General features: G+C 46.5%; 1 protein-coding gene across 8 annotated transcripts in view; it reads right to left on the bottom strand.

The window, feature by feature from the left end:
* Window positions 1-24,724, bottom strand: part of kcnab1a (potassium voltage-gated channel subfamily A regulatory beta subunit 1a) — an 87,559-nt gene that overhangs the window by 27,606 nt on the left and 35,229 nt on the right. For 7 of the 8 annotated variants that reach the window (XR_015118107.1, XR_015118108.1, XM_086215553.1 and 4 more), the window contains one exon: window positions 1,269-1,312. Coding sequence is in view for 4 of the 8 variants with exons in the window: in XM_086215553.1 (XP_086071679.1) it covers window positions 1,269-1,312 (44 nt within the window). In the remaining 4 variants the exon portion in view is untranslated. Of the gene's footprint in view, window positions 1-1,268; window positions 1,313-10,290; window positions 10,349-24,724 lie in introns of those variants that run through there. The other variant, XM_086215557.1, reaches the window with a different exon arrangement.

The raw sequence follows: 24,724 nt of genomic DNA, 5'->3' as shown, positions 1-24,724 counted from the left end.
TCATTGAAATGATTCAGGTCTTAGCTGAACCCAACTTTGTGGATTTCCTCCACTTTTATCACCTGATGCTTTGACTCATGGTCGCTTTTTTTTTATGATATTCAATGTTTTGCTTTCAAGTCTGATCATATTTCCCTGTCTATCAGTTCAGTGGGGGTTGGAGGCTGAGGGGAGGATTCAGAGCTTCCTCGTAAGATTGAAGATGGAGGAGGATTTACATTTTCAGTAGAGTTTCCAGGAGAGACTGGACAGGGAAAACTGACCCGGATGTCTGTGTATGAATTCATCAGGAAATGGAGGGGGAAAGACGTTTCAAGCACATCCCTGAGAGCAGCCAGATGAAAAGAAGAGGCTCGGTGTACACACAATACAGCCTCTCCACCGCACGTACGTCACGGAGAGATCTTTGATCAAGAATACTCACGCTTAAATATTCCAGCTGACTGTTGATCCTAGAACTTCTTATTCAAATGCTTCTGTCCAACTCAGACCCACTGAACCGGCGGATGAGCTGCTGCTGAGCTGTGGAGTTTAACCGGCGTTTTGTGCACACAGAAAAAGTTCCAGAGGAGGAGATGCTCGGAAAGGAGCGCGTGGAAATGCAACGAGGGAGAGGTTACGCAACGAGGCGGACCGGTCGCAGCAGCCGCAGGTTGATGTGATGTGTTTGTCATTTCCAGGGAGGCGCGCGTCACAGCTGAAGCCCCCCAGAGACGTGCGTGATGCATGGGGCCACGCTGACCATCGATTAGACGACAGTTCTTAAAGACTTTTAGGGACTTTCTAGTTACTTGTGGTGAATGTGAGGAGAACACACACACACACACACACACACACACTCACGTAGGACTACTAAAGTGAGTTCTTCCTCTAATACACACTGATGTAGTAGTAAACACACACACAGACATCTGCAACACAAACGGCTCTGCTGCAAGAACAGTCTCCCGTTTAATTTCAAACAGTGTGTGTGTGTGTGTGTGTGTGTGTGTGTGTGTGTAACCATATGAGACGGATGTGAGGGAATTAAAACCACAGTAGATTTGTTGGCTTAATAAGACACCAGACTGAACTTAACAACTGAATTCCCAGCTCACAACTCTCTCTTTAATCATCCTCATTTCACTTTCTAACTACGTTTCATGAGTAATTATGTGCTTAACTGACTGGACACAAAACTCAGCCAGAATGATTTGGACCCCGTGATTTCTTCTTCTTCACACTGCCTCCTGTTGATGTGCGTTGCTGCGGCGGTGCCGTGTACTCACCCAGTCCTAAGCAAGATACTCGGAGTCCAGACTTTCCCAGGTTCCTGCAGAAATGGAAGAAATGAGGGCTTAGAAACATGAACACACATAAATATTTAAGCAGGAGAGAGGATGATAGTGTTTTTCTATAAAAAAGTTGTGGGCTGTGTACAATATTCACTGACAGCTGCCCAACGTGGAACAGACTCTCACATCCAAGTTGTATTTTGACATTTCAATGCACGATGGATAAAAACTTGTGTGTGAAGCAGGACTTTCATTCCACTGTTCGACTGTCTGACTAGGTGTGTGTGTGTGTGTGTGTGTGTGTGTGTGTGTAAGCAACAACATGGAGGGAAAAACTGCCTTTAAGGTGCAATTAGCAGAAAAGCACCAGGACACCATACAGAGAGGCTTCTTATTAGCTCTCTAACGGCCTCATTAACATTCTCTGCTCCCAATTTGACTTTTTGTATTTGCAATCTATGAATGTGTTCCTGCGCTCTTGTATAAACCTCATTAATTCACTACATCAGCGACGTGCAACCCTACTGCCGTCTGTAGATCACCTCTGGAATGGGTTTAAGAAGGTGAACACAGAAATCCCCAGCTGAAGGTTCTTCATTGGATTAATCAACTTTGTGACAGCGAACCTTTTGACAACACCAGACCCTGTCCTGGAGTCGTCCTGGAAACAACTCATTTACACCAAAGGGGAGAAGTTTCTTCACCGATGATCGCCATCCTGTCAATGCCGGTTCCTAGCAGCTTTAAAACTTTTACGACGCACTTGCTGAGTTTGTTTGTGTCGGATAAAAAAAGCAAGAAACCAAACGTCAGATGAAATCCTCCTGGAGGAGAACAGGCATCTGTCTGCTTACTGTCTTCTAAGGTCACCTGGATCATTGACACCCATGTTGGAGGCCCACGGCGTGAATTAAACTAATATACTTGTTTGTGTACATGTATGTACGACAGTACTGACTGAAAGCTGCTTCTGTATCATGTAATCCACAGAAGCCCCACCCACACACTCAGAAGACTCCATCTGATAAGAGCGAACATCAACTTTAACACTACACTCGCTTGTTTGGTCCAGAATCAGCGTAACGGACGACACGTTACAACACGTTAAGTCTGTTTCTGGATGACTGGCGTGTTCCTGCCATGACCAATCACACTTGACACCTGTCACGTCAACTTTGTGTCAGACACGCGCACACATACACACACACACACACACACACACACGTGTGTAAGAATGACTTTTTGTTGTTTAATATCCCCAAACTTCCACTGCAGACCTCAAAAAATTCAGAGCCTGCAGGCAAAACAAAACAAATACACCAAATGGGATTTGTGGATGATCTAAGATTCTCTCTCTCTCTCACTCTCTCACACGCACACACACACACACACACACCTCTAATTCATCAGCTTGTTGGCGCAGCTTCCAATGTGCTGCCTCAGCACTTTTCTTTCCCAATTCCTCAGGAGCCTCAAATTCAGACGAAACCTGAGAATTTAAATTAAACTTCACAACTTCGTCGCCTTCATCCACAAATCGAGACCATCCATCCATCGTCTTCCGCTTATTCCTGTTAAGGGTCGCGGGGGGTGGAGCCTATCCCAGCAGCTATGGGCGGGGTTCACCCTGGACAGGTCGCCAGTCCATCGCAGGGCCAACACTTAGAAACAAACAACCATTCACACTCACATTCACGCCTACGGTCAATTTAGAGTCTGGATTAACCTGGTCCCCTCTTGATGTCTTTGGACTGTGGAGGAAGCTGGAGTACCAGAGAGAACCCAGCAGGAACAGGGAGAACATGGAGACTCACACAGAAAGATCCAGTGCTGCAGCCGGGACTTGAACCCGGAACCTTCTTGCTGTGAGGCGACAGTGAGGACCACTGCACCACCTAAATCGAGACCATTTTGGGGGAAAAGTGTACTTGATGATCTTGGAGAAATGAATGAAAATCCATCCTGACTAATTCATGCTCAGTCAAGAAGATACAATAAAGGACAAATACATGATTTTGTTTCTGACGTTCCCTCACCGACACGTAACTGCATCCGTGTAACATTAAACCACCCACATCGGCGCCTCCACCAGAAACCAGCTCGGCCCAGTTTACTTGTTGATGAGTACATTATTCACAGCTGTCAGCCGGCGCTCAGCTACCATGCACCTGTCAAAACCACTCAATTATTCTCTGCTGACGTGTGGCTTCACTACCCTTCAACATCAGAATGGCTAATTGGCCATAAAACTCAATTCATGCACAGAAAATCAATTTTGAGTGATGCATTAGAACCTCTTTAATTTATAAAATCTCCTCAAAGGACACTGAACATTTTGCTCAAGGTGCTCTTGACGTCGACGCAGCAGCAGAAGACAATCAGGCCAGACTCCCTCACTCACCCTCACGCTCTATACTGATGACATCAGTGACATCGAGACTTCTTTTTTTTCTGAAGAAAATAATTTTTGGGTGACCAAGTCGCCATGGAGGCGCTACGTGAGACGACGGGGGGGTTAATGTTGGAGCGAACGTGGGCTTGCCCCCGAAAATACCGATGGAGAAACAGTGACACGTAGGAGGCCTGCTGCCACCAGTCTGGGCAATCTTGATCATGGCGAGCAGAGGTGCTGAGTCAGGCCGTGGACGCTTCAGCCATTAACGATAATGTTGCCGTTTCCTGGCCACCAGGAAGACGATGATGCAAGCGCTCTCTGTTTTAGTTCTAGGGAGAAAGCCGGGACAAACGAGCACCGGTCACCAACGACTCGCGTCACAGTCCTGCTTCTTTTCACCTTTTCCTTCCATCATCAGCCACGACTGAAAAAAAACATTTCACTGCTCCGCATCAGTAAAATTTAGTAAACGCCACCAAAAGCCCGACCGCGTTGGCGGAGTAGATAAACAGATCAAGACAAAGCTGAAGTAGCCACATGAGGATTCTGACATATGAGCTTTATCCCATCTTCAGCCAAGACAACAACTTCTGCAAGGCTTGTTTGTTTGAGTAGTTTATCTTCTATGAGTTTCCCATGATGCAACACTTGGGTTTTGTTGTATTAAACCTAATTGCTAAAAGGACCACGAAGGAAAAACGAGAAACGGTGACCATTTGGGTGACATTCTGTTTAGTTTATTCAGGTCGATGCATCCAACACCTAAAAGTCGTGGTGGTTCTAAACAGATGTTCTGCTCAGTTACTGTTGTCCAGTACTACAAGAACGTGTATCCGTGCCCTGGATACTGCTGAGCCTACAGTAAATACTGCATCCGTGCATTCAGCACTCAGGAAGGATTGTGTGATGGATGGAGGACTGGAGGCAATGAGGATCATAGAGGAGATGAAGATAATGACGCGGAGAGGAGGAAAATAAGATTTCCCTGTTGGGGAGACGGAGCGAGGGAGGGAGCTTCTCCCTCCTTTAAATGGCTCCTCACAGTTAAGCTAACGCTCATAGCCACACATATGGAACCCCTCACTGCTGAACACACACACACACACACACACACACACACACACACACACACACGCTGATCCATCCATCCGTGCCCATCAAATATTTACTGAAATATGATGACCCCCCCCCCACACGCACACACACCCCCCTCATAGCCGCCTTTCCAAACACATCTACTACAACAAGCCTCCCTCATCAATGAGGCTATTCATCTCCACTTAAACATGCCTTCATTTTCCTGATGATGGACAGTAATGACTTCCTCTAATACCCCCGGGCACTTTGGCAATATCATCCACTCTGATCATCTCCTCGCCGACATGTCAACAGGCTCCACGGATCCGTCACTGACTCAGCCATTAGCGCAGCGCGGGGAGCTGCTCACTTTTCAGAATTAATGCTAGTCTGCATATTTAATGACGTTGGTTTTTACTAGACAGCTGAGTGTAATTGGCCAGGAGAGCGCCGATGCCAGAGATGTGGATAAAGGTTCCACAAAGTGCTTTTTCACAATTCCTCCTGTCATGAAATTAATGACTAAAACGTTCTTCCATTAAGGCAATTTACACGACTGTGAATGTTCCATTTATGCCTGCAGCGCTGGAGATTTACTTGAAACCCCTCGTATTTACAGTGTTAGATTTACTCAGATGAACAGAGTCCAGGAAATGTTAATGTGACACAGAAGTGAAATATGAGACTCTCTGGCAGCCCAGCTTTTATTTCTGGTCATACTTCTCCATTAAAAGGTTTACTGATGCCTTCGGGATGGAGTCTGTGACCAATTTACGTATGAAAATGAAGTAAACGATAAAGACAACAGTTACGAGCCACAAGACACCGTCTGACACACTTTATTATCCCGAGTGAGACAAGAGAGAGAGGACGATGAGGAGGCACGGCGAAGGGCCCCGGAGCGCCGGATCAGCTGGGTTACCAGGTTACAGTAATCGTCTCAACGCTGGACAGCAGTGGCGAGATGAACCTCCATCATCTCTCATCCTGCTCACTGTGCTCCCCTCTCACCATCCTTAACCTTTCCAATGGGAAGCCATGCTGTTACTGATCGACTTGATTGATCGCTGAGTCTCTGCTGCTGTCTGTCACGCTGCTGCAATCTGCAATTTTACAGATTATAAAGTGGGGTGGGTGGAGCCAGACCAAAACACTTCACAACATTACCCTGAACAACAACGTGTTCCAAACCTTAAACAAGAGTTTTCTCTTGATAAACAATGTTCCACCGTGTGTTTGAGTGCCGTTGGCAGAAGTGCGACGTGTTTGTGGATTACCGATCGCATGGCTGGATTAACGGCACGTGGGTTTTACCTGCCGGTTTTAGTTTTCGGACAGTTTTGCTGTTGTTAGCTGTCAGTCTCAATTAGCTTCAGGCTATCCAACAGAGCTGGATGGCTCTTGCTGCGTTCTGGAGTCAAGAAAAGAAGTAATGCAGGAAAGCTTTGTTCGCCTACTTTGTGTGATACTCTCTCTCGGGCAGGTATCACTTTAGCCGCCACTGTGGCGCCACGTTGTTCTACCACAGTAACGACTGGAACTTCCACTTTCTTTGTTCCCACACGTGATGTCAAAAGGTCACGGCTGTTTCTGAGCGCTCAGTTGGTTCCTCTGGCTCCAGTAGGCGGCTGCTTCTGTTTTCGTCATTGCTTGCCCTCTCAGTTCAGCTGTACTGCCTTCATTTATCAGTTGGGGAAATGTTTGCGAGTGTAAATAAACACCTGGAGATCCTCAACCTATGCTGAGCAGAGCCTGACCCATAAAACTGGAGACATGTCGCTCTGTGAATCAATCAAAAGCGCAAGCCAGGAAACATGAAACATGTTTTCCTCTTCCACTTTTCATCAGTGAGTGAGAGCTGCATCACCCATCAGCGCCGTACCTCCCACTTACACTTCATCATCTTTTAAACATGAAATCTGCTATGCGGGGAATCCATCAGGTCTGATATTGATTCCACATAAAACTCTGAAGGTCTGCCCAAGCACCTGATGTCAGCGGCGACCTCAAGAAGAGTAGACATTCAGCCACGCTGCTCTGATTTGCATTTCCTCGTTTGTCCAAAACACGTCAAACCTCAGACTGGTGCCGCTGTGCAGCACGTCTCTGCTGCGTCGGCCTGTCACGTTAGTGGTCATGTGACGGGGACAGAGAGGAGCCGAGAGCTCCGAGCTGATCGCTTCAAAACAAGCAATATTAATGAAAGAGTACCTTCGCAAAAAAATCCTGTTTGTGATGCGGCTGCAGAATTACTGACTCCACATGAGAGGAGAGAGAGCCATCTGTAGATAATTATTATGTTGTGTGGACTAATTATCTCCCCATATCTAATTGATGAGTAATTAAGAGCGAGAAACACTTAGGAGGATTGATGAAGAACTGAAGCGGAACTACTGAGATGTCAAGTCTATTTTTCCTTTTAGATTTCGGTCTCGAAACTTCTGCAAATTATGAATCCTCAAAACTGTCAGCTGCATTAAAGCTTAAATAATGTGTCCACCATTTGGAAGTGGATGAAAGAGAGAGTGAAAAGCATGTGCGAGGCTGATAAACTACACCAGAGGACACCAAGAATGCAATCGCTGGTGACAGAAATGTTTACAAGCTGATTAAACGCCGTCTCAAATAAAATACAGATGGGATGAGGCAATTGGAGGGATGTGCTTCCTTTCAGCTCACCAAATGACAAGAAAACATCAGTTTATCAAACCCAAACAATTGCAGAGTTGGATTTATTGTCAGAGATGTGTTACTACGGCAACGCCACGACGTGGACGGATATTCTCGCCTGTCTTGACCTGCAGCAGCCTAACATGTGAAGAAGCAGAGTTTCACCGACAGCCTGAGACTGGAGGGATTTTAGTTTTCATTGTCAATGAATCCCATGAAAAGGCTCAATCCAACAATGATTCATCCTTAATGAGCAGTACAATCCACTGCATGACATCGTCTGCTATTACTATGCAAATATATTTTGACTCAATCCCACATACTCCATCCTGCAGAATATGTAATAACCCACAGCTAGAGATTAGCACTCAATAAATGCATAATTTTTACAGTAAATTAATACTTGCTAAAAAAAAAACTACTGAGTCCAGCTGTTCTCTGACCCAGTTCTCCTCAGTCGGAGCCGGCCGGCTTGAAGCAGAGAGCCATAAACAAAAGTCAGAGACCAAATCAAAGCACTGCTGGTCTGGTTTAGTCTGAGGACCGACTTGAAGAGTAAGCAAAGATGGACTCGTCAGCTCCTCACATAGCAACACGGCGGCAAACAAACCAACAAAAACACACACAATGTTGATGTTGTTTCCCAGCAGCTCATCACTTCAAGTCACCGTTTGCTTCAAACAGCAAAGTCATTATTTTGAGGAAAAAAGCAATTTCTGTGTGCTCGTGTGTGTGTGTGTGTGTGTGTGTGTGTGTCAGTAGCAGTACTCATGCATACCTAAAGGCATGAATACATCCTAGCGTGTGCAGGATGCTTGCATGTTGTGCCCGTGTATCGGCTGAAGTTTCCCTGTGAACTAAGGAGTGATCTCAGCAGTGGGGCTATTTCATGCCTATCAAAGCCTGAGTGGGTCGGGTGAGTGGGTGGGGGGGTGGTCGTTGACAGAGTGAGGGGTGGGGTGGGGGGTACTCCAAGCCTATATGCAGGCAGACTAATACTGCAGCAGGAGTGATATAGAAGCTGTCACCTCGCTCCAGCGGTGGAGCAAGATAATGACCAGCGAGGCCAGCAGGGAGCAGACGCTCAGGCGATCGCTCTTTGGTCTTCCTCTCAGTCTCAGCTTCCACTGTAGCGGTGGCTCTGAGTCGTGCGCACGTGTGTGTACATGTGCACTAGATTTGGCACTGAATCATGCAAAATTGTGTTGCTCATCAATACACAGGTGCATGGTGGAAGAATGAGTGAATGAATCATGTATTAATTAGCATGTGTGCACGTAAAGCAGGGGCACTAGGAAAGCCTATTATGTGCTAATTACCCACTGGAACCACAGCCGTACAGTGGTTTTATACGGGGGAGATATTTGGAAGAGTGTTTGAAGTATTTGTTTAAAAATCATATTTCCTAAGAGATGACTTACATTGTAAAAAAATAACACAAAAAATGAAAGGTAGGATAAAACAAATCTGGGTCAGCTGTTTAATCTGGATTTGCACCCAACTTTAACGAGCTCAGTGCGTCTCTCCACTAAATTCCATTTAAAACCATGGAAGTTTCTGTGTAAACAAACAACACGAGTTCCTTAGCAGACATAAAAACCTGGTTTTGCGGAGGAAAGACAGAGAATTAGAGTTCAGCACTTCCAGCCTGAAATGTTTAAAATAAATCAGTAGTGAGATTGTCTAAAGTAGAAGGTAAATACACCGAGTAAAACGCTCTCACTCAAACTCCTACAGCACCTCAGTCTCTCTGCAGTGTCTCATCAGCCCACACATTTGAGGAATATTTCTATTTCCGTCAGTCCTTCCAGGCAGGTTTGGCCTCTTGCAGCCATTTAGCCGTTTTTAACCCTAAACAGACCGGACCAACGGTTGCACATCTACTGCTTCTTTCCTGGCGCTGTCGTTTCAACCCCACCGTGTTGTTGACCAGCTTTTACTGACACTGAAGAACTTGAAGGGGAGAACAAGTTCCGGTCCTGGGTTTTTAATCTCTTTTTCTTTTCTTTTCTTTTTTTTTTAGGTGGGATTTCATCAAGTAGTGGCAAAAAAGTACTGTTATGTTTCATCTTTTCAGAAAGAGTAATGGCAGAAACCCTCCGTTAGGATCCGGAGCAGACGCTAACCTGACCAGGGGGAATGAATTCAGTTCTCTGAGCAGGAAAACAACAAAGAACCTGCAGAGGATGTTGCAACTGAACCTCCACAGACGACACTGGGGGTCATGATGGATGCAGCCACTTACATCCTGGTGCTCTTTGGTGTAACAAATATAGATTTACCTCCCAACTTCCTCCAGACGCACATGTAATATTTTTCCCTGAAATACAGTCGCTGGAGGAGGGAAAGTTGCCACAAATGTGTTTATCCAGATTCAATCATCAGTGGAAGCTGTAAAGGTGTTCAGAGCCCCAGCTGAGTCCAGGTTCCAGCCCGGGGCCCCGGGGGCTCAGGGGTCCGCGGTGGCTCAGCTAAAGATCCTCACATTTCAGGCCTGAACCCTGCTGCCAAACTCACTGATCTGTTTGTTGTCAAGAGGCTTTGTTGTTCAGCATCAAAGCCTCCAAAGCTTTGTAAAGCCAGTCCACCTGAGAAAGGATGATCAATTTCCACGAGCCAAAATGAACACAACTCCTTCTCTTTCCCTTTGGCATGCTGTCAGGTGACTCCTTCATCTCATCCTCTTTCTGTCAGAGCGGTTGAACTGGTGTCGACCAGCTCTGAAGAGCGTCCCTCCTGCCTCACACGCGTCTACGTATGCCAGAGTCGGGGCTCCTGACTAGAATCTGCTGCGTTTACCAGAGCTGCTCGACGTCCAACAGATTAAAAACTGAAAATACCAGAAAAGTACAGAAGCAGATATGAGCTGCTTACCTTTGCACCTCTCCACTCACTGACGGAACTGGAGTGACTCTGGTCTCACATCTGCCCATCTAAAGCCACTTGTCTGTTTATTTGCTCAACTCGTGCAGCAAGAGGATCCGTCTACACGCACTCACAATCCTCAACAAAACAGTGTTTCAGAACATCACAACATTGTTTGGTGTTCCGTACTTGAGAAGAAAGAGAGCAGAGTGTGTAAGAACAGCTTGCAGGGGTTTGATACCCCCCACCCACACACACACACACACACACACACACACCCACCCCAAAACCATGACTGTAGCGCCAGAAGTCTCAGAGCCTGGAGGCGAAACCAAACAACTACTGAACGAGATCGTAGAAGATCCACGATCCTCCCTGTGCAATACTCTCTCTCTCTCTCTCTCTCTCTCTCACACACACACACACACCCTTGTACTTGTATCTTTGTGAGTCTTTTCATTGACGTAATACATTCTCTAGCCCCTCTCCCTAACCCTAACCCTCTCAACTGACTGCCTGACCCTAACCTTGACCCTTAACCTAACCTGAATCTGATTCTAACCTCAATCCTAAAACCAAGTCTTGACCTTCAAACGGCCCTTTGAAGATGAGAGTCCGGCTAAAATGTCCTCACTTTCCAAAAATGTCCTCACTCTGTTGGTTAATTACATATTCTAGTCCTCCATACGTAGCAAGTACAAGAACACACACACGCGCACACACACACACACACACACACACACACACACGAAGAGTTATCTGAATGTGCTCTCTACTCCGACTGGTTGGATCTCTTCGGAGTGAACAGAGCTCATTCTCCTGCATTCCTCCCAACTAACGACGCATTTCTAATGTTCTCTTATGAACAAAGTGTTGGTTCCATGTTCACCATTCAGATGAGCTTTCATTCTGCGGGTCCTTCTGGGAGGACGGTTCAGCTCAGGGTTCCACATAAATATGCTCTTGACGTGGAATGTCTGCAAAAACCTGCAACTCTTCCAGCTGTGAAACTCCTTCAATCACGATCACTTAATGTTCAGCAGTTCGGTCAATTTATGCTTCAATATTTAATTAATTAGAGGCGCTCAGACTCTGGTTTATTTATCTATTGATCCCTGGTTCACAGTTATGAGTGTACATCATTTATGAGCGTCCACATGGGCAGTTATCCAGGTCCGGCTAAACTAGGGGTGCCCAGGCTGGTCCTGCAGCCCTGCACTCAGCCGGGATAGAAAACAGGACGATCTGCATGTCTCTTTACACGAGCATCTGCTCGCACAATCTGCTCGATGACAGAAAAATACATGTGCTATTATTTTACATGTCGGGCCAAATTAGTCTGTGTTTAACCGTTATCTGAACAGAAGGTTCTTCCCACTTTGCTTTTCAGAGGCTTTTAAAAACTAAAGTCACGGTGGGTTAAAATGACTGACGCTACTCCCGGCCTCCACACGCCGGGAAACACTGGAGAGGAATCAGACGACGACGGATCGGAGTAGTTGACAGAAGCCGTAGGTGACAAACTGACAAACATGGACACGTGGTACTAAAAGTAAAACATGTAGTTCTGCTTCCACTGCGGTCCAAAGCAGTTGGGTCAGAACCTCCTCTGAGCCCTGGAGCGTTTTCAGAGGCCTGAGATACAACCGGGCCCTTCAATGAAGTTATTTTGACATTTCTCAGACAAGTTATCTTTAGTGGTCACAAATTCGCAACGTTGAGGGATCAACTTACATTTACTGATCTACAGGGAGGCCCGGCAATATCGGCATGTCATCTGTATCGGCAGATATTGGTCATGGGTCAGGATACATCCACACTGATCTGATGTCAGTTTTGGTCAAGTATTTTCTTCATCGCTCATCATCTGTTTTTAATAATGAGGACACAATGCAGGTAACATAGAAACTAGGGACAGTGAAGATCAGCTTAATCAGTTAGAAAAATGTCATATTTTATCAAACATCAGGAAAACCTCCGATACCTTGCATCCCTTTTCATTTTTCCCCCTACGCGCCTCTGCGGCCACTGCAGGACTCAGGCATTTTGCCTTTTGTTCACTTCCTTTCAGAGCAGACAGAATCCGAGCGAACTGACGGAAACTGCGTCTCTCAACGATGTGAGAAAACTCGTTAGCGGTCAGAAGTGTGAGAGGAGGGAGAGCGAGAACACGAGCAGGGTAAAGCTCCTGCGCTCTGGACTGCTGAGTGAAACACGACTGTGATTTAACATGGAAACACAGCAGAGTTGGCATTTGCTCCTAACCTTGTAATTACAGCCGGCGTACCAGACTAAACCTACCCGGCGACAGGGGTCCAACACGCAGGCTGCATACACTCTCCAGTTTGTTTGGGACCAGACCAGTTACTCCTAAACTGTAATACATTGGATATCTTTTAGTTACTTTCATTTAAAAATAACTGAGGGCATGACGGAATGAAGACAGACTGAGAGATGAAGAACCTCCTGTGCAGTGATGACTCGGCATCGTGCATGACTGAAACTCACAAATTAGAGGCAGAGACGATGCCAGGCCCATGGCTGCGGTGCAAAACTCAGCAGAATTTTCTGTTTGACGTCCAAAGACTCTTGTTTTCCTCTGTGGCCAGCAGAGGAGATTCTCGGTCGTTGCAAAAGATTGATTTGCTGTTTTGTATGGAGACGGTGCCAGAGAGAGAGAGGGGGACTGAAAGAGCCGGCTGAGGGAAGCTCCATCTCATTAGGGTTGTAGGTGAAACGCCCGGGGCAGCTGAGTAAATACAGATGAGGAACGTGACAGTAGCGACCGGTGGTGTGATGCCCTGCAGCAAGGTGAGAGAGTGAACTAGAGCACAGGCTAAAAATTAAAACGCTCTCCCTGTCATTTAAGACTAATTCTTCCCTCACAGGTGCAAACACACACATGGATCAGAAGAAGCAGTGGATGCACGACTGTGGTTTGTTTTGTTGTCCATCGGGAGCATGTTCAGTTAATACTCAACAAACAAGCGATGAAAAATTCAATCAATAAATAAGATTAATGCTGGACGCACAACCCAGGAGACGGCCACACTGCATACTCAGCCATGCAGCACTAACAGGAACACGCAAGAATACTTCCTCCGTCTTTGCTGGGATCGCAAACTTCATGTGTTGCAGGAATAATGAGACATAATTCCGTTTGACAACAACTTGCATTTCCTCCACAGGCAGGCTGAATGGAAAGGGAACACTGGAAGCATTAAAAAAGCTGTTAAATGTGTTTGTCACTCACTTCGCTCAGTCTGAGACGTGATTGAACGGCAGTCAGTCAGAGAGACGATGGAGGCTTTCACGTCAGCTCAGCTCTGCTGCCCATCGGAGGGAGACAATGCTGAGCCACAGTGCGACCAGGCTTCCAGTTAATTATTAAAACTGGTGAACATGTCTTTCATCTCGGGGTGGTGCTCCATACGTGGCAGAATCATTTCGAACCGGTGTGTCATGAGATGAATAGGTGAGGACGCCCACTCGGAACGCCTCAAAGTGCCGCTGATTAACTCTTTCCCTGCCATGCAATCCATGTCTGACAGCAACCACATGTTAGAGGGCACTGCCCAGAATACTGCGCTTCTACATCCTCTCCAGAAGACGCAGCAGACAGATGGATGTTCTGGTTCTCATGGGGGTGGCACCTCAATTGGGCAGAAGAGGAGGATGGATGCCCTGTTGGTCAGAGAACCGTGCAGCAATGACCAACACAGCCATAAAACCTGCATTATATGATGGATCGCTCCTGTTGGTGTGACGGCGGTCTCACCCACAGCGAACCAAATGCTCCTGCTCGCGTGGCCTCCTGAGTGTTCGACTAATTACTCGCAAATAAAACAAACTAAACGAGCAAAGTTGAGACTGCAAATCTGATGGGAGCCTTCCCTGTCCCGGCGGCTCCCCAACTAGACCTCCACATTCCCCACCAAAGCTCGCTTTCTGAAAAATAAATCACTTTATTTCCGTTGCCCCCTGAAGGCAGCAGTTGCACGCGTAGTATCAAAGTGTTATTCAGAGCAAGGGGGGAAACATCGAGGATGACAGCTTGCGATATTGTTTTGGGACGTTTCAAACACAAATGATGCTCATAAACCTCAGCGCGTGCGCACACACACACGCACACACACACAGCATGCTATTTGAACAGTGATATATAAACACCTGCAGTCACATTCGTGCACATCAGACATAAAACTCAGTGTTGTGTAATTAAACATGACAAACATTTTACAAGAGTTCAAACTCTCTCTCACACTCACACACACACACACACACACACACACAGAGTAAACGTACTCATGGGATGCAGAGAAAGACGGAGCCAGCAGATTTTCTGGCAATCAGCAGGGTGGATGTTGGTGTGTGTGTGTGTGCATGTATGTGTGTGTGTGTGTGTGTACGAGCGTGTGTGGGACATAATCAATAAATACTACACAACAGCAGAGTTGAAACGCTTGGATGGACCTTCACTAATTTATTGCTTTATAGACTTAACTACACACACACACACACACACACACACACACACACACACACACCAAACAGAGCCAAAGTTGGGGAACAATACAAATACACAGCCAGTCTTGCAATACACAATAATATGTGCACAAACAACGATGCAAAAAGGGTCACACACAATCCCCCCACACGAGCACACACACACACACACACACACACACACACACACACTTGCCCTACATACTACACAATATGGGAGTACATAAATGTCATAAAACTGCTGTAGACCATAAAAACTATCATATACCTGGATAAGTTGGGGGGGGGGGCGACTCTCCACTCACTGCTCCAACCGTCATCGTGGCTGCGTTTGTTTCAGAGCTAAAAACTGCAATGAAATCACAAACTTCTGACTGTCAGCTTTACTTCACTTTACTTTAATCATCTGTGTCTTGTACAGTATTTTTACACACAACAACCATTCACACAGAGACCATGACCTTATTTCTCCAACGTGAATATTCAACACACACGTGATGTTCTCTTTGTTTTCCGTGCCCATGTAAATAAAAGCTCATATCATAATGAGCTTTTACAGTAAATAGCTCATATATTGACTCAGACCCACCCCGAACCTTGAGAGCTAAATAAACATCTCCTGCTCTTTGATTTTGTTTTGAAGTAAATAAAGTTTAAAATAAGCAAATAAAACTGGAGCGAGACATGAATAGGATTCAGACTGAAACAGCGCAGGACGCCTGAAGCACCTCAGCGTTGTTCAACGTCCTGGTCAGGGGAGCTTTCTGTAGCATTTTTGTTCTTTGACATTTAAAAAAAACAAAAACAAAACAGTAAATCCTGCATTTTTGAAGCATTCATGAGTTTCCAGAGTTTGACATTCAAGTGCTCGTCTTTACCTCGACGAGGCTGCAAGATTGCATTTACGCTTCAAAAATGACAAAAGCAGTGCTCGTACGTGAAACAAAACCTGTAAGTCTGATGACCTTTGCTTATTTCCTGCAATGATTGAAATCTCCTCCCTGCAGCAGCTCCAATAACGACTCAACACTGTAAGCTAGTAACATGCGACCAAGGAATCCCAGAGATGGAACAACCTGGAGACGCGTGACACCCCACTGAAGCAGCAGTGGAACAGTCCTGCTTTCATTGCTGCGGTGACGAGTCCAGCCAGATGTGACATCACTACAGGCCCGCTGTAACTGACGGGCTCCTCACGAGGTGGAGGCTGCTGACAAGCAGCGTGACAACCCCTGGTGTCGTGCTGCTCATGCTAGGCTAGCTGATGGAGCGTTAATGGAGCTTGTCAGTGCTGCTGGGTACGGAGAGCACATAAACATGTTACACCTGCAGGTCAGAAAGCGACTGTCTGGCCTCAAGCCGACAGTGGAGGTCACTCTTGTTTTGAGGCAGATCTCAGCCAAAGTGGCGACAACACACCACTTTCAGCTGTCAGACGGATCAATGATGTTTCGCAGAAGTTGGCAAAGTCAAGCTGAACAGGCAGTAAATAAAGTTTAAGAATAAAAAGGTTGTTTTATTTTATAGACTCTTGAGGCCTCAATCATAGTTAAACTTCACGTACCTCATAAATTCTGCCAAGACGAGGGGGGAGGAGGCGCTCAGGAGGCTGGAGGGAGGAACATATCTGAGAGGGTCGAACCAACAGCGCCAGTGAGGTTGAACAGGGATGATTAAGTGTCACTAAAACACAGAGGGACAACCTGTGTAGTCTTCAGAAGTTCCCACAGCAGCCTCGGGGGGATGGACTACAAGCGCAACAGTCAAGTTTGACAAAACGTTTTAAAAAAAGATCTGGAAAGAGCAGGCTGTTAAACGCCACCGAGGGCTGCGAGACGGTCGCCGCCCGCTGCTCTGGAGGTTCATCCGTACGTGAGCTCATCCAGACTAAGAATACCCACGTTGACCACCTGGTCCTGCATTATTTACAACATACAATCAGCACTCGCTCTGCCGCGTGCCGCACTGCAGCCACTGATCACCTCGACTTGGTGTTGTGGTGGTTAAACTAGCGAGGAAGTACCGAGTCCTGTTCCAGTGCTGGTGCGGATTTTACGGATCTGGATTACAATACTGTTTCTGCCTGTTTCTTGGCCTGCATAAGTTTCATTTTAAAGTTAAGAAGCAACTAGAAAACATGGCATTGTGGGATTCTGAGTCCAAATTGTGGAGACAGCTGTTTCAGCTCATTGCTGAACAGTCACTGCTGTTGTCTTCCTCGTTGAAGGGAAGCGACTCTTTAGGCGTTGCTGTCCTCTACGCCACGACTCCTTCCTGCTGCAAGTGATCGAGCCCCTGATTGGCCCTGATGAGTTCTGGCTCCTCCCACCATCGTGTGTGACTGAGACAACAATCTGAAGATCTTTTGGTGCCATAAAGCCAGAAAAGTGCTGAAAAAATGGACCATTTCAGCAAATACAACTCATTTACACTGCAAATCTCCGCGTTTCTTGCTGAAACCGCCACAGTGGCAGAAGTTCAATATTTGACCTGCAGCTTGTCCACTGACGTGATAAGAAGGCAGGCGAGGGTTAATAGAAGAGCTTATTTGGACACAAGGCTGTTCTTGACTTTATGTCTTCCAGGTGTTTATGTTCATTAGATTGTCCAGGACTCTGCTGAGATGTGCTTTCTATGCAAAATAAGCAGATTAATAATGTGCTGGCTGGCTAATGAACCAAAAATCTCCCTGTTCACAACAAAATCACATCATTAAAAATCTTGTCTCTATTGACCTCTTTATTTTCTCTCATGCAAAACCCGACTCTGACAGGACTGAGCAACACGGGGTAAAAGGGGAGGGAAAGGAGGAAGCAGGATAATTATAGAGGGACCACAGGAGCTGGAGAAGGGAAGGGGGTCATTCACCAAAGCTACAATTAGCAATGTGTAAGAGTGTGTTGGCGTCAAGATGCACGCAGGCCTAATCACAAGTTTCCTCCCTGGAGACGGAGGCTGATGGAGGGTTAGAAGATGGGAAGCCGCGCTGAACTGTCCTGACAAAATAAAGCAACTCATAAAGCAACTCTCCATCACTTCCTCTCGCCTCCTTTCACACACACGCGAGGTTCAATCCCCCATCTTTACTTCCCTCAAGACTTAGTCAGAGTGTGTGTGAACAGATGTGTGTTCTTAGCTGCTGTGTGTGTATACAGGATCCTCCTAAAAGTGTTAACACACTTGAATTAGAACATTTCAATGCAGCATTTTCAAACCTCAGTTGTGGGTCGATGGAGCTGCGCGATGAATGACAGTCAATCCAAAATAATACTGAAACTCCCGCAATCTTACAATGCAATTGTTAAGGCTGATTGAGCATATCTCGGAACAATGACATTCCCTCTAATCACATTTCCATTAGTCTGGATAATTGTAATGGGACAGTGTTCGGAATCATGCAGCAATGTCGTACAACAAAAGATGACATCCTTTCAGCTATGTAATCAGAAGCCTGTTCAGAGAAATATCAAGCAGGAGTTCACCTCTGCAAGTCTCAACTGTCTTGTCCAGCAGATCATTGATTTATCTCTCATTAGTTGTTGTTTTTTTAATCATCATTATTTTCAATGCTATTTCACGGCGCTGCTGTGACAACTGCGTCCCTCACAGGATCAATAAAGTATAAATCGCTGCCGTAGATCACTTCTCTTCCCTGGAGTCGCGGCTACCGTCCTTCAAGCGCAGACGAATGCGTCGGTCTCTCGCATTTGAACACTTCTCTTTATTTAAAGGAGCATATTTACAGAAGTCTCCCCGTGTGTCACACTCTGCTCTGGGTGCAAGGATTCGTTCACATCAGCCAACCTCCCTGCCGAGGGTTCAGGCAGGAGAGCTCTCCTGTTAATCACTTCATCAGCTGAATGTCATGCAAATGAAATGCATTGAAGGTGTTAACGTGCATTATGTGCATGCGTGCGTGTGTGCGTGCGCGCGTGTGTGTGTGTACATGTAAAAATCAGCCCACCACACAGGAAACATGCCGTCAGCCTCGGGGCATGGTTAAGTGATTTCCTACAACATGGATCAAAGACACTGAGCTCAGCCGACAACCACAGCTATACCTCGTTCTCGCCGCACTTGGCACGTCGTCGCTGCCAGTTATGGACAGAGCGCACATAAAGATGGATTTTTAAAAATGAGAGATGTGTGATATAAAGAAAAAAGAGTGAAAGGGTGAGTGACGTGAGGACGTGCAAGGACGTCTGTTATCAAAGGAAGCAAGCGTGTCTGCACGTGCCTTCATCTTCATTCTGCTCGAGAGCTTTTGGACATCGAGGACGGCATTTGTCTGATGTGACATTGAAGGATGAGAATTTCACACACACACACACACACACACACTCACACTTAGATACACTAAAGACTGTCGAACATATAGCAGCATGTTCAGAGTCAGTTAATCTCTCTCTTTTTACCTCCCACCTGACAGAACTTCCACAATCACATCATCAGCAAACTGGCAACATCCATAAATAGCGATGAGGAGCAGAGAAACAACAGCGTCTTCATCAATCAGAGAGAAAACGTTCACCAGCGATCAAAGAACAATCACGTCGTGTTCAATTAGGGGTTGTTGGGATCTTATGAACTCCAAAACTCTACATCTTGATCTCAAAGAAACAGTTCTGCATCATTAAGTCCAATAGATGTAAATTTACAGGAAACAAAAGGACGCTGGGGGAGTGAAGAGGCTACAATTCAAATACGCATCTGCTCGAGATTACAGGTTTAACCCACATTGAAGACGGTCCAGAGCTAAGCAGAGGTAGCCAGTTAGCATGAGTCTCCATCTGTAGCTTCATGATTTCAAAGGAAACATGTAAATATACGGAAACGGCGCTCATCGCTTGCGTAGCTCAGGGCTTTTAAAGTGAGAAATGAGGGTAAAAGTGCTGGGAACGGCCCTAGCAGAGCTGATCTGTGTGTGACAGCTCCTGCGAGACGTGTCATTAGAATGACAGGGGATCCCTGAAGGAACCCACGATTTATTCTCCGGGTTTTCACTCCCATCGTAATCTTTGAGACATTTCTGCCTCTCTGCCAGGCACCCTGCTGCCGTGTTTCTCTGCTTCCAGGAAACACGGGGTTGACAGTTCTCATCTGTGCACGACTGTCAGAAAACAAAGCAAAAATAAAAGGCTCGTACGCGTCCCGTCATGGTAAACACCGGTCTAACTGAAGGAGCAATGTATGGCCTCATTCCAGTTAACCAGCATGAGCCCCGCCAGGGCCCTGGCCCACCTAAATGGAACAGGGCCATAACTGATGCTACCAAGTACATCTGTGTTTACTGGGTAATGACATGTAAAAGAGCAGCTGCGAGGAGAGCACCATCGGAGCTGGATTCCCATCCTCACTTCTGAGCAGAGAGAGCGAGGATGGTGCTGCGCTTCCTGCAGAGCTTTCTGTACTTTTGGAAACGCATTCATCTGTCCCACACTCTCACTGCACTAGTTGAGAAGACTAAATGTAGAAGCCATTGCAGGCGTAAGGAACAGACAGGTCAGTCAGAGAACACGGTGCTCTAGCTGGGTAAAAGCTTCTGCTGCTGGGAGAGTCGTGAGACTACCTGCTCATCCGCTTCCTCCGCACCGCAGTCCCATCATCCGGCTGATTATTCATAACTGACATTTTGATTATCAATATGCTCTCATTAAGCAGACATCACTTCAACCTGCTACGCTTGACCCTCAACGTGTCTTTCAAAGTCATCTGAGTTCATTCCAGCTGGCCACAGCTGAGCTGCAGCTTCAGGCGCGTGAACTGTGCTGGAAAGAAGCAACAGAATCACAGCAGAACGCTGTTGTTCTCCAGCAACAAAGAACAGCCAAGTCTGAAAGTAGACTATGCTAATAACAGCTGGAAAGAAAAACTCTTGTTTGTGCTAATTGCTACAAAGCCTTTGTGTTTCCAGTGTGTGATGAAAGATTAATTACCCACTAAAGGGGGTTTTTAGGGAACTCATGTTCCTTGAGACAAGTTTTTGTGTAGGAGGAGGAGGGCTGCACTTACAAATCACAGGGTGAATAAAAACATCTTTTAAACCACTTTTTTATAAACTGTCCTCCAGAGAAGAACGCTGTAAAAAAATAAAACAGAGATGAAATCAGACTATAGGGCTGCGTAAGATGTCATCTAGTGGCCCTGGGGAATTGTTCCCCCACAGGAGAAGGAAGCCTCGTCACATCAACAGGTGAGCCAAGTGTGTATCAGGAGATGGAGGGATCAGCAGGAAGGGCAGACGGAGAGGTGACTGCAGCGGACGACACGGAGTACAACGACCACAAAGTCAGCAGTTGAGTCCGTCAGCCAGCCGGAGACATCCTGCTGGTGTTCTCCCCCACCTGTGCGAGTTTCTCCCACACACATAAAACATGACGGTCCTGTGCGAATGGCCCAGTCTCCGTACGTGGGTCCTGGGATGGACTGGAATCCTGGGTGCACGCCGGGTCGTGGACTCCAGCTCTGACCAGGATGAGCGGAGGAAGCCGTCCAGCTGCAGCAGGGGCTGATGGGCGTCACCAGTGCTGAGAGTTGTCATCTGCACGGTAACGCTGCTCATGATTTGAAGCGTTTTTGTGTTAAATCCCAACCAGACCGCGTTCTGTGGGGGTTGAATGACAAGTTAGTTGTTCACATGCTCAGTATTCTCTCTCTTCTGCTCTCTCTCTCTTCCATACTGGTGTGCAGCTATAGAGGGAGACAATATTAGCAGCCTCTTCTTCTTCTATGGTATATCACTCTGCTGGCCCACTGTTCTGCCTCTGAGCTTCTTTAAAATCGCTCCCCATTACGCCGTGGAACAAACCTGATAAGTCACCCTGGTACTTTCTTTAATTAAAAAGCGAAAAGCGAGCGGCGTAAAGAAAGCACTTGAAGCATTTAAACGGGAGTGACCTCATTACTCATAACTTTCAACACCAGCAGGGAGGCTCGACACAGCGATTGAGATCAAATCAGGGGAGCCGAATGACACATTAATAAGTCTTTAGGCTTCAGACCGTGTTGATGTTTTATTCACAGAGATGTAAAGGATAATCACCTGCATGACATAAGAGATAAAGCTGGAACTTCGGAGTCATAATTAATAATATTATCAGTGTCTTTCAAGGCACTCAAGGGTACAGAAAACAACCTGAGACCGCCAGCACCACTCGGTGTTTGATATTCAACTCAGAGTTCAATACGAACGGTCCCTGCGGGGTTACAACGTTCTGCCATCAGTCATTCTCCCGCCTCTGTTCTTCCTCTTTTATCTCGCTGCGTCATCATCAAATACCTGCAGATGTTGACCTTGAACAGCTGCACATCAAACCCCCGAACGACTACACGGAAGAGTTTATTTGTTCCACCTCAGCGTCATCCATCAGTGCGATTGTCTCGCACAGGACTCAGACAAAACCACGAGGAAGACACACTTGGCTACAACAAATGAGTCAGAGCGCTGATTCCAAGATCCCACAGGAACCCGCGTGATCCAACGTGACTTCAGAAAACGACAAACACGGAGTTGTCATGGAGCCTGTCTGCGCACTGTCTTTCTGGCTGAGAAGATGAATGAACGTGGCTCCACGCCGCCTGGACGAACAACGCTTACACAAGACGGTATGTTGCTATGGGGATGTATCAAAAAAAAAAAAAACAGAATATATGAAATAAAATCGTTTCAATCAGTTTCATGAATCATTCATTCACTTCCAACATGGACAGTGAAAACCCTTGTGCATATTTGACCACTCGCATGCAAGTAAATCTGCTTTTAACTCTTCGGAACGTCTCGGCGAGGTTTAGATTTCTGATCCTGTGATTGGAGACGTTGCTGAACCCAGAGAACTTGTTGTCCAAAGCGGTTTTCTCCTAGTGTTGGAGGTACGCAACATCTGGTGATAAATCAGGCAAAGGAACGACAAAAAAAATTGAACTCGTTTGACGTTGGACGGCCTCACCTTGTTCTCCTGTCCTGCAGCATGTTAACCTGGCTAGAGACAGCCGTCCCAAACGCGCATGTCACATGACCTTCATCATGTCACATTATTCAAAGTTCAGTTTTTTAGCTTTCTTTAGTTTTTTTTCCATGCATGTGTGTGTGTGTGCCCGCGCGCACATATGAATGTGTGTTCCTAATTGAATCATGGCACTCTCGAGCCAAAGCCATGATTACCATGGCAACAAGCAGAGATAATGTGTTGGTTAGGGCTCTGGACTATTTGTTGTGTGGTGATTTGGAGCAGAACCAGCTGAGTTCCTGCTCAGATCATCTCCTCTGCTCATTTTAAACTAATTTGTGAAGGAAAAAGGTGAAGTGGAACTGAAGAGCTGCAGTATTTATAACCAAAGTCTCAAGTACAGTTGCAGCATCTTTGCTACAGAGCGACACCACACACACACACACACACACACACACACTCTTCCAGGCAGTTGCTCATCCGGCCCTTCACACCACCGTGCAGCACAAGTTGTCAGCAGGCTACGTAGGCTAGCTGCGCTAGCTGACATCAACACTCCTCTGCCAATTAACAGTGTGTGAGGAGGCTGTGATACCAAAGCTTGATTCTTGCCGGTTTCACTGCAACATGTGTTAAAACGCCTTTTGATGTTTCTTTTTTCATGTCGAGCCTTCATGTTTTATACATTTTCACCCAAATCCCAGTCCCCCCCCCCCCCCATCCAGTTTACATACTTTATTTCATTTCGTATGTACTTCAATTCAAGTAGAGCCCACAATACTAAAAAAAAGTACTCAGTGGGTGTGAGTGTCTGGCCTGGACTGCTGCAGCCCACCAAATGTCTCCCCTCCCCCACACTGCCTCTCGTCTCTTTCCTCAATGTCCAGCCGAACACACGAGCACAGAAAGTGTTGATCTCCACATTTACACTCATGCTCATCGTGATGATGTTCAGAATGTGTTTTTTCGTTACGTGCATATCTACACTCTCATGCATGTATCAGAACGTGTTGTTCTGGACACGCGCTTGGATTCTGTGAGAGCTTCAATACTCATTATTGATCCAAACCCTGTGAGACTCCGTCTGGATGTTGTCAGATGGATCGGAGCCCAACCAGGTCGTAGCCTGCAGGTCAGACATCAGAGACACTGAAGCCCCGTTTCCACTGGAGGAAAAACCCACTGATGCCTGCTTTGCTCTGCAGTGGCAACAGTTTTATTCGGCTTTCAGTCCTGAGCCCAGACACTGGGACATGCAGACAGATCACTGCATTGAACCCAGTTCTGCCTACCGGAGCTGAATCCTGGCGGATCTGATTGCAGACACACATACGAGGAGCGCCGCCATCAACAAGATATACAGAAGCATGAACGCCGCCACATCTGCTGGTCGGTAACAACGTTTTGTCATCTAAAGAGGTACTGCAATAGAGAAGGTTGATGGAAACAGTGCCGCCCAAAAAAGTTCTGAACTCAATGGTAGTCCAAACAGGAGATTATTGTCATTACTTCGTAAAGTGTTGCCATCTGGAACACAACAGGCCCTTATAAATGCAGAGTACTGATCCCAGAACCACCTACGATGCCTACGGATGAGTCCCTCAGAACTGGACCAGCTAACCACCACGTTAGCCACTAATTAGCCTGCCAATAGTCGTCATGCACTGCTGCGTCAACGTGTTGACGTGATCCACCACAGAGTCTCGCCGGTGATCTATAGCATCGCTCATGAGCAGCTGATTGTCTTTGATGCTGATCAGCAATTTGCCAAAGATTCCACGCGGTTCACTGACAGCAGAACCGCTCAGAGGGCAGCACACGTACAGTCAGACACCAAATGCCTCGCACACTATTTATTCATTAATAGATGTGATATGAAGTCAAGCCTCATGCATTGAATGCTCGGCTCCATCAAGCGTAGGTTTTATGCCCGTTTCCTCCCCCATCCTCTCCCTCCTCTCTGTCTCACTAAAGCAACATGCCTGGAAACA

This window comes from Aulostomus chinensis, chromosome 10 (assembly GCF_037954235.1).
Source record: "Aulostomus chinensis isolate RoL2024-O1b breed Wild chromosome 10, RoL_Achi_v1.0, whole genome shotgun sequence".
Taxonomy (NCBI): domain Eukaryota; kingdom Metazoa; phylum Chordata; class Actinopteri; order Syngnathiformes; family Aulostomidae; genus Aulostomus; species Aulostomus chinensis.
This window is presented reverse-complemented; position numbering and strand designations above follow the sequence as displayed.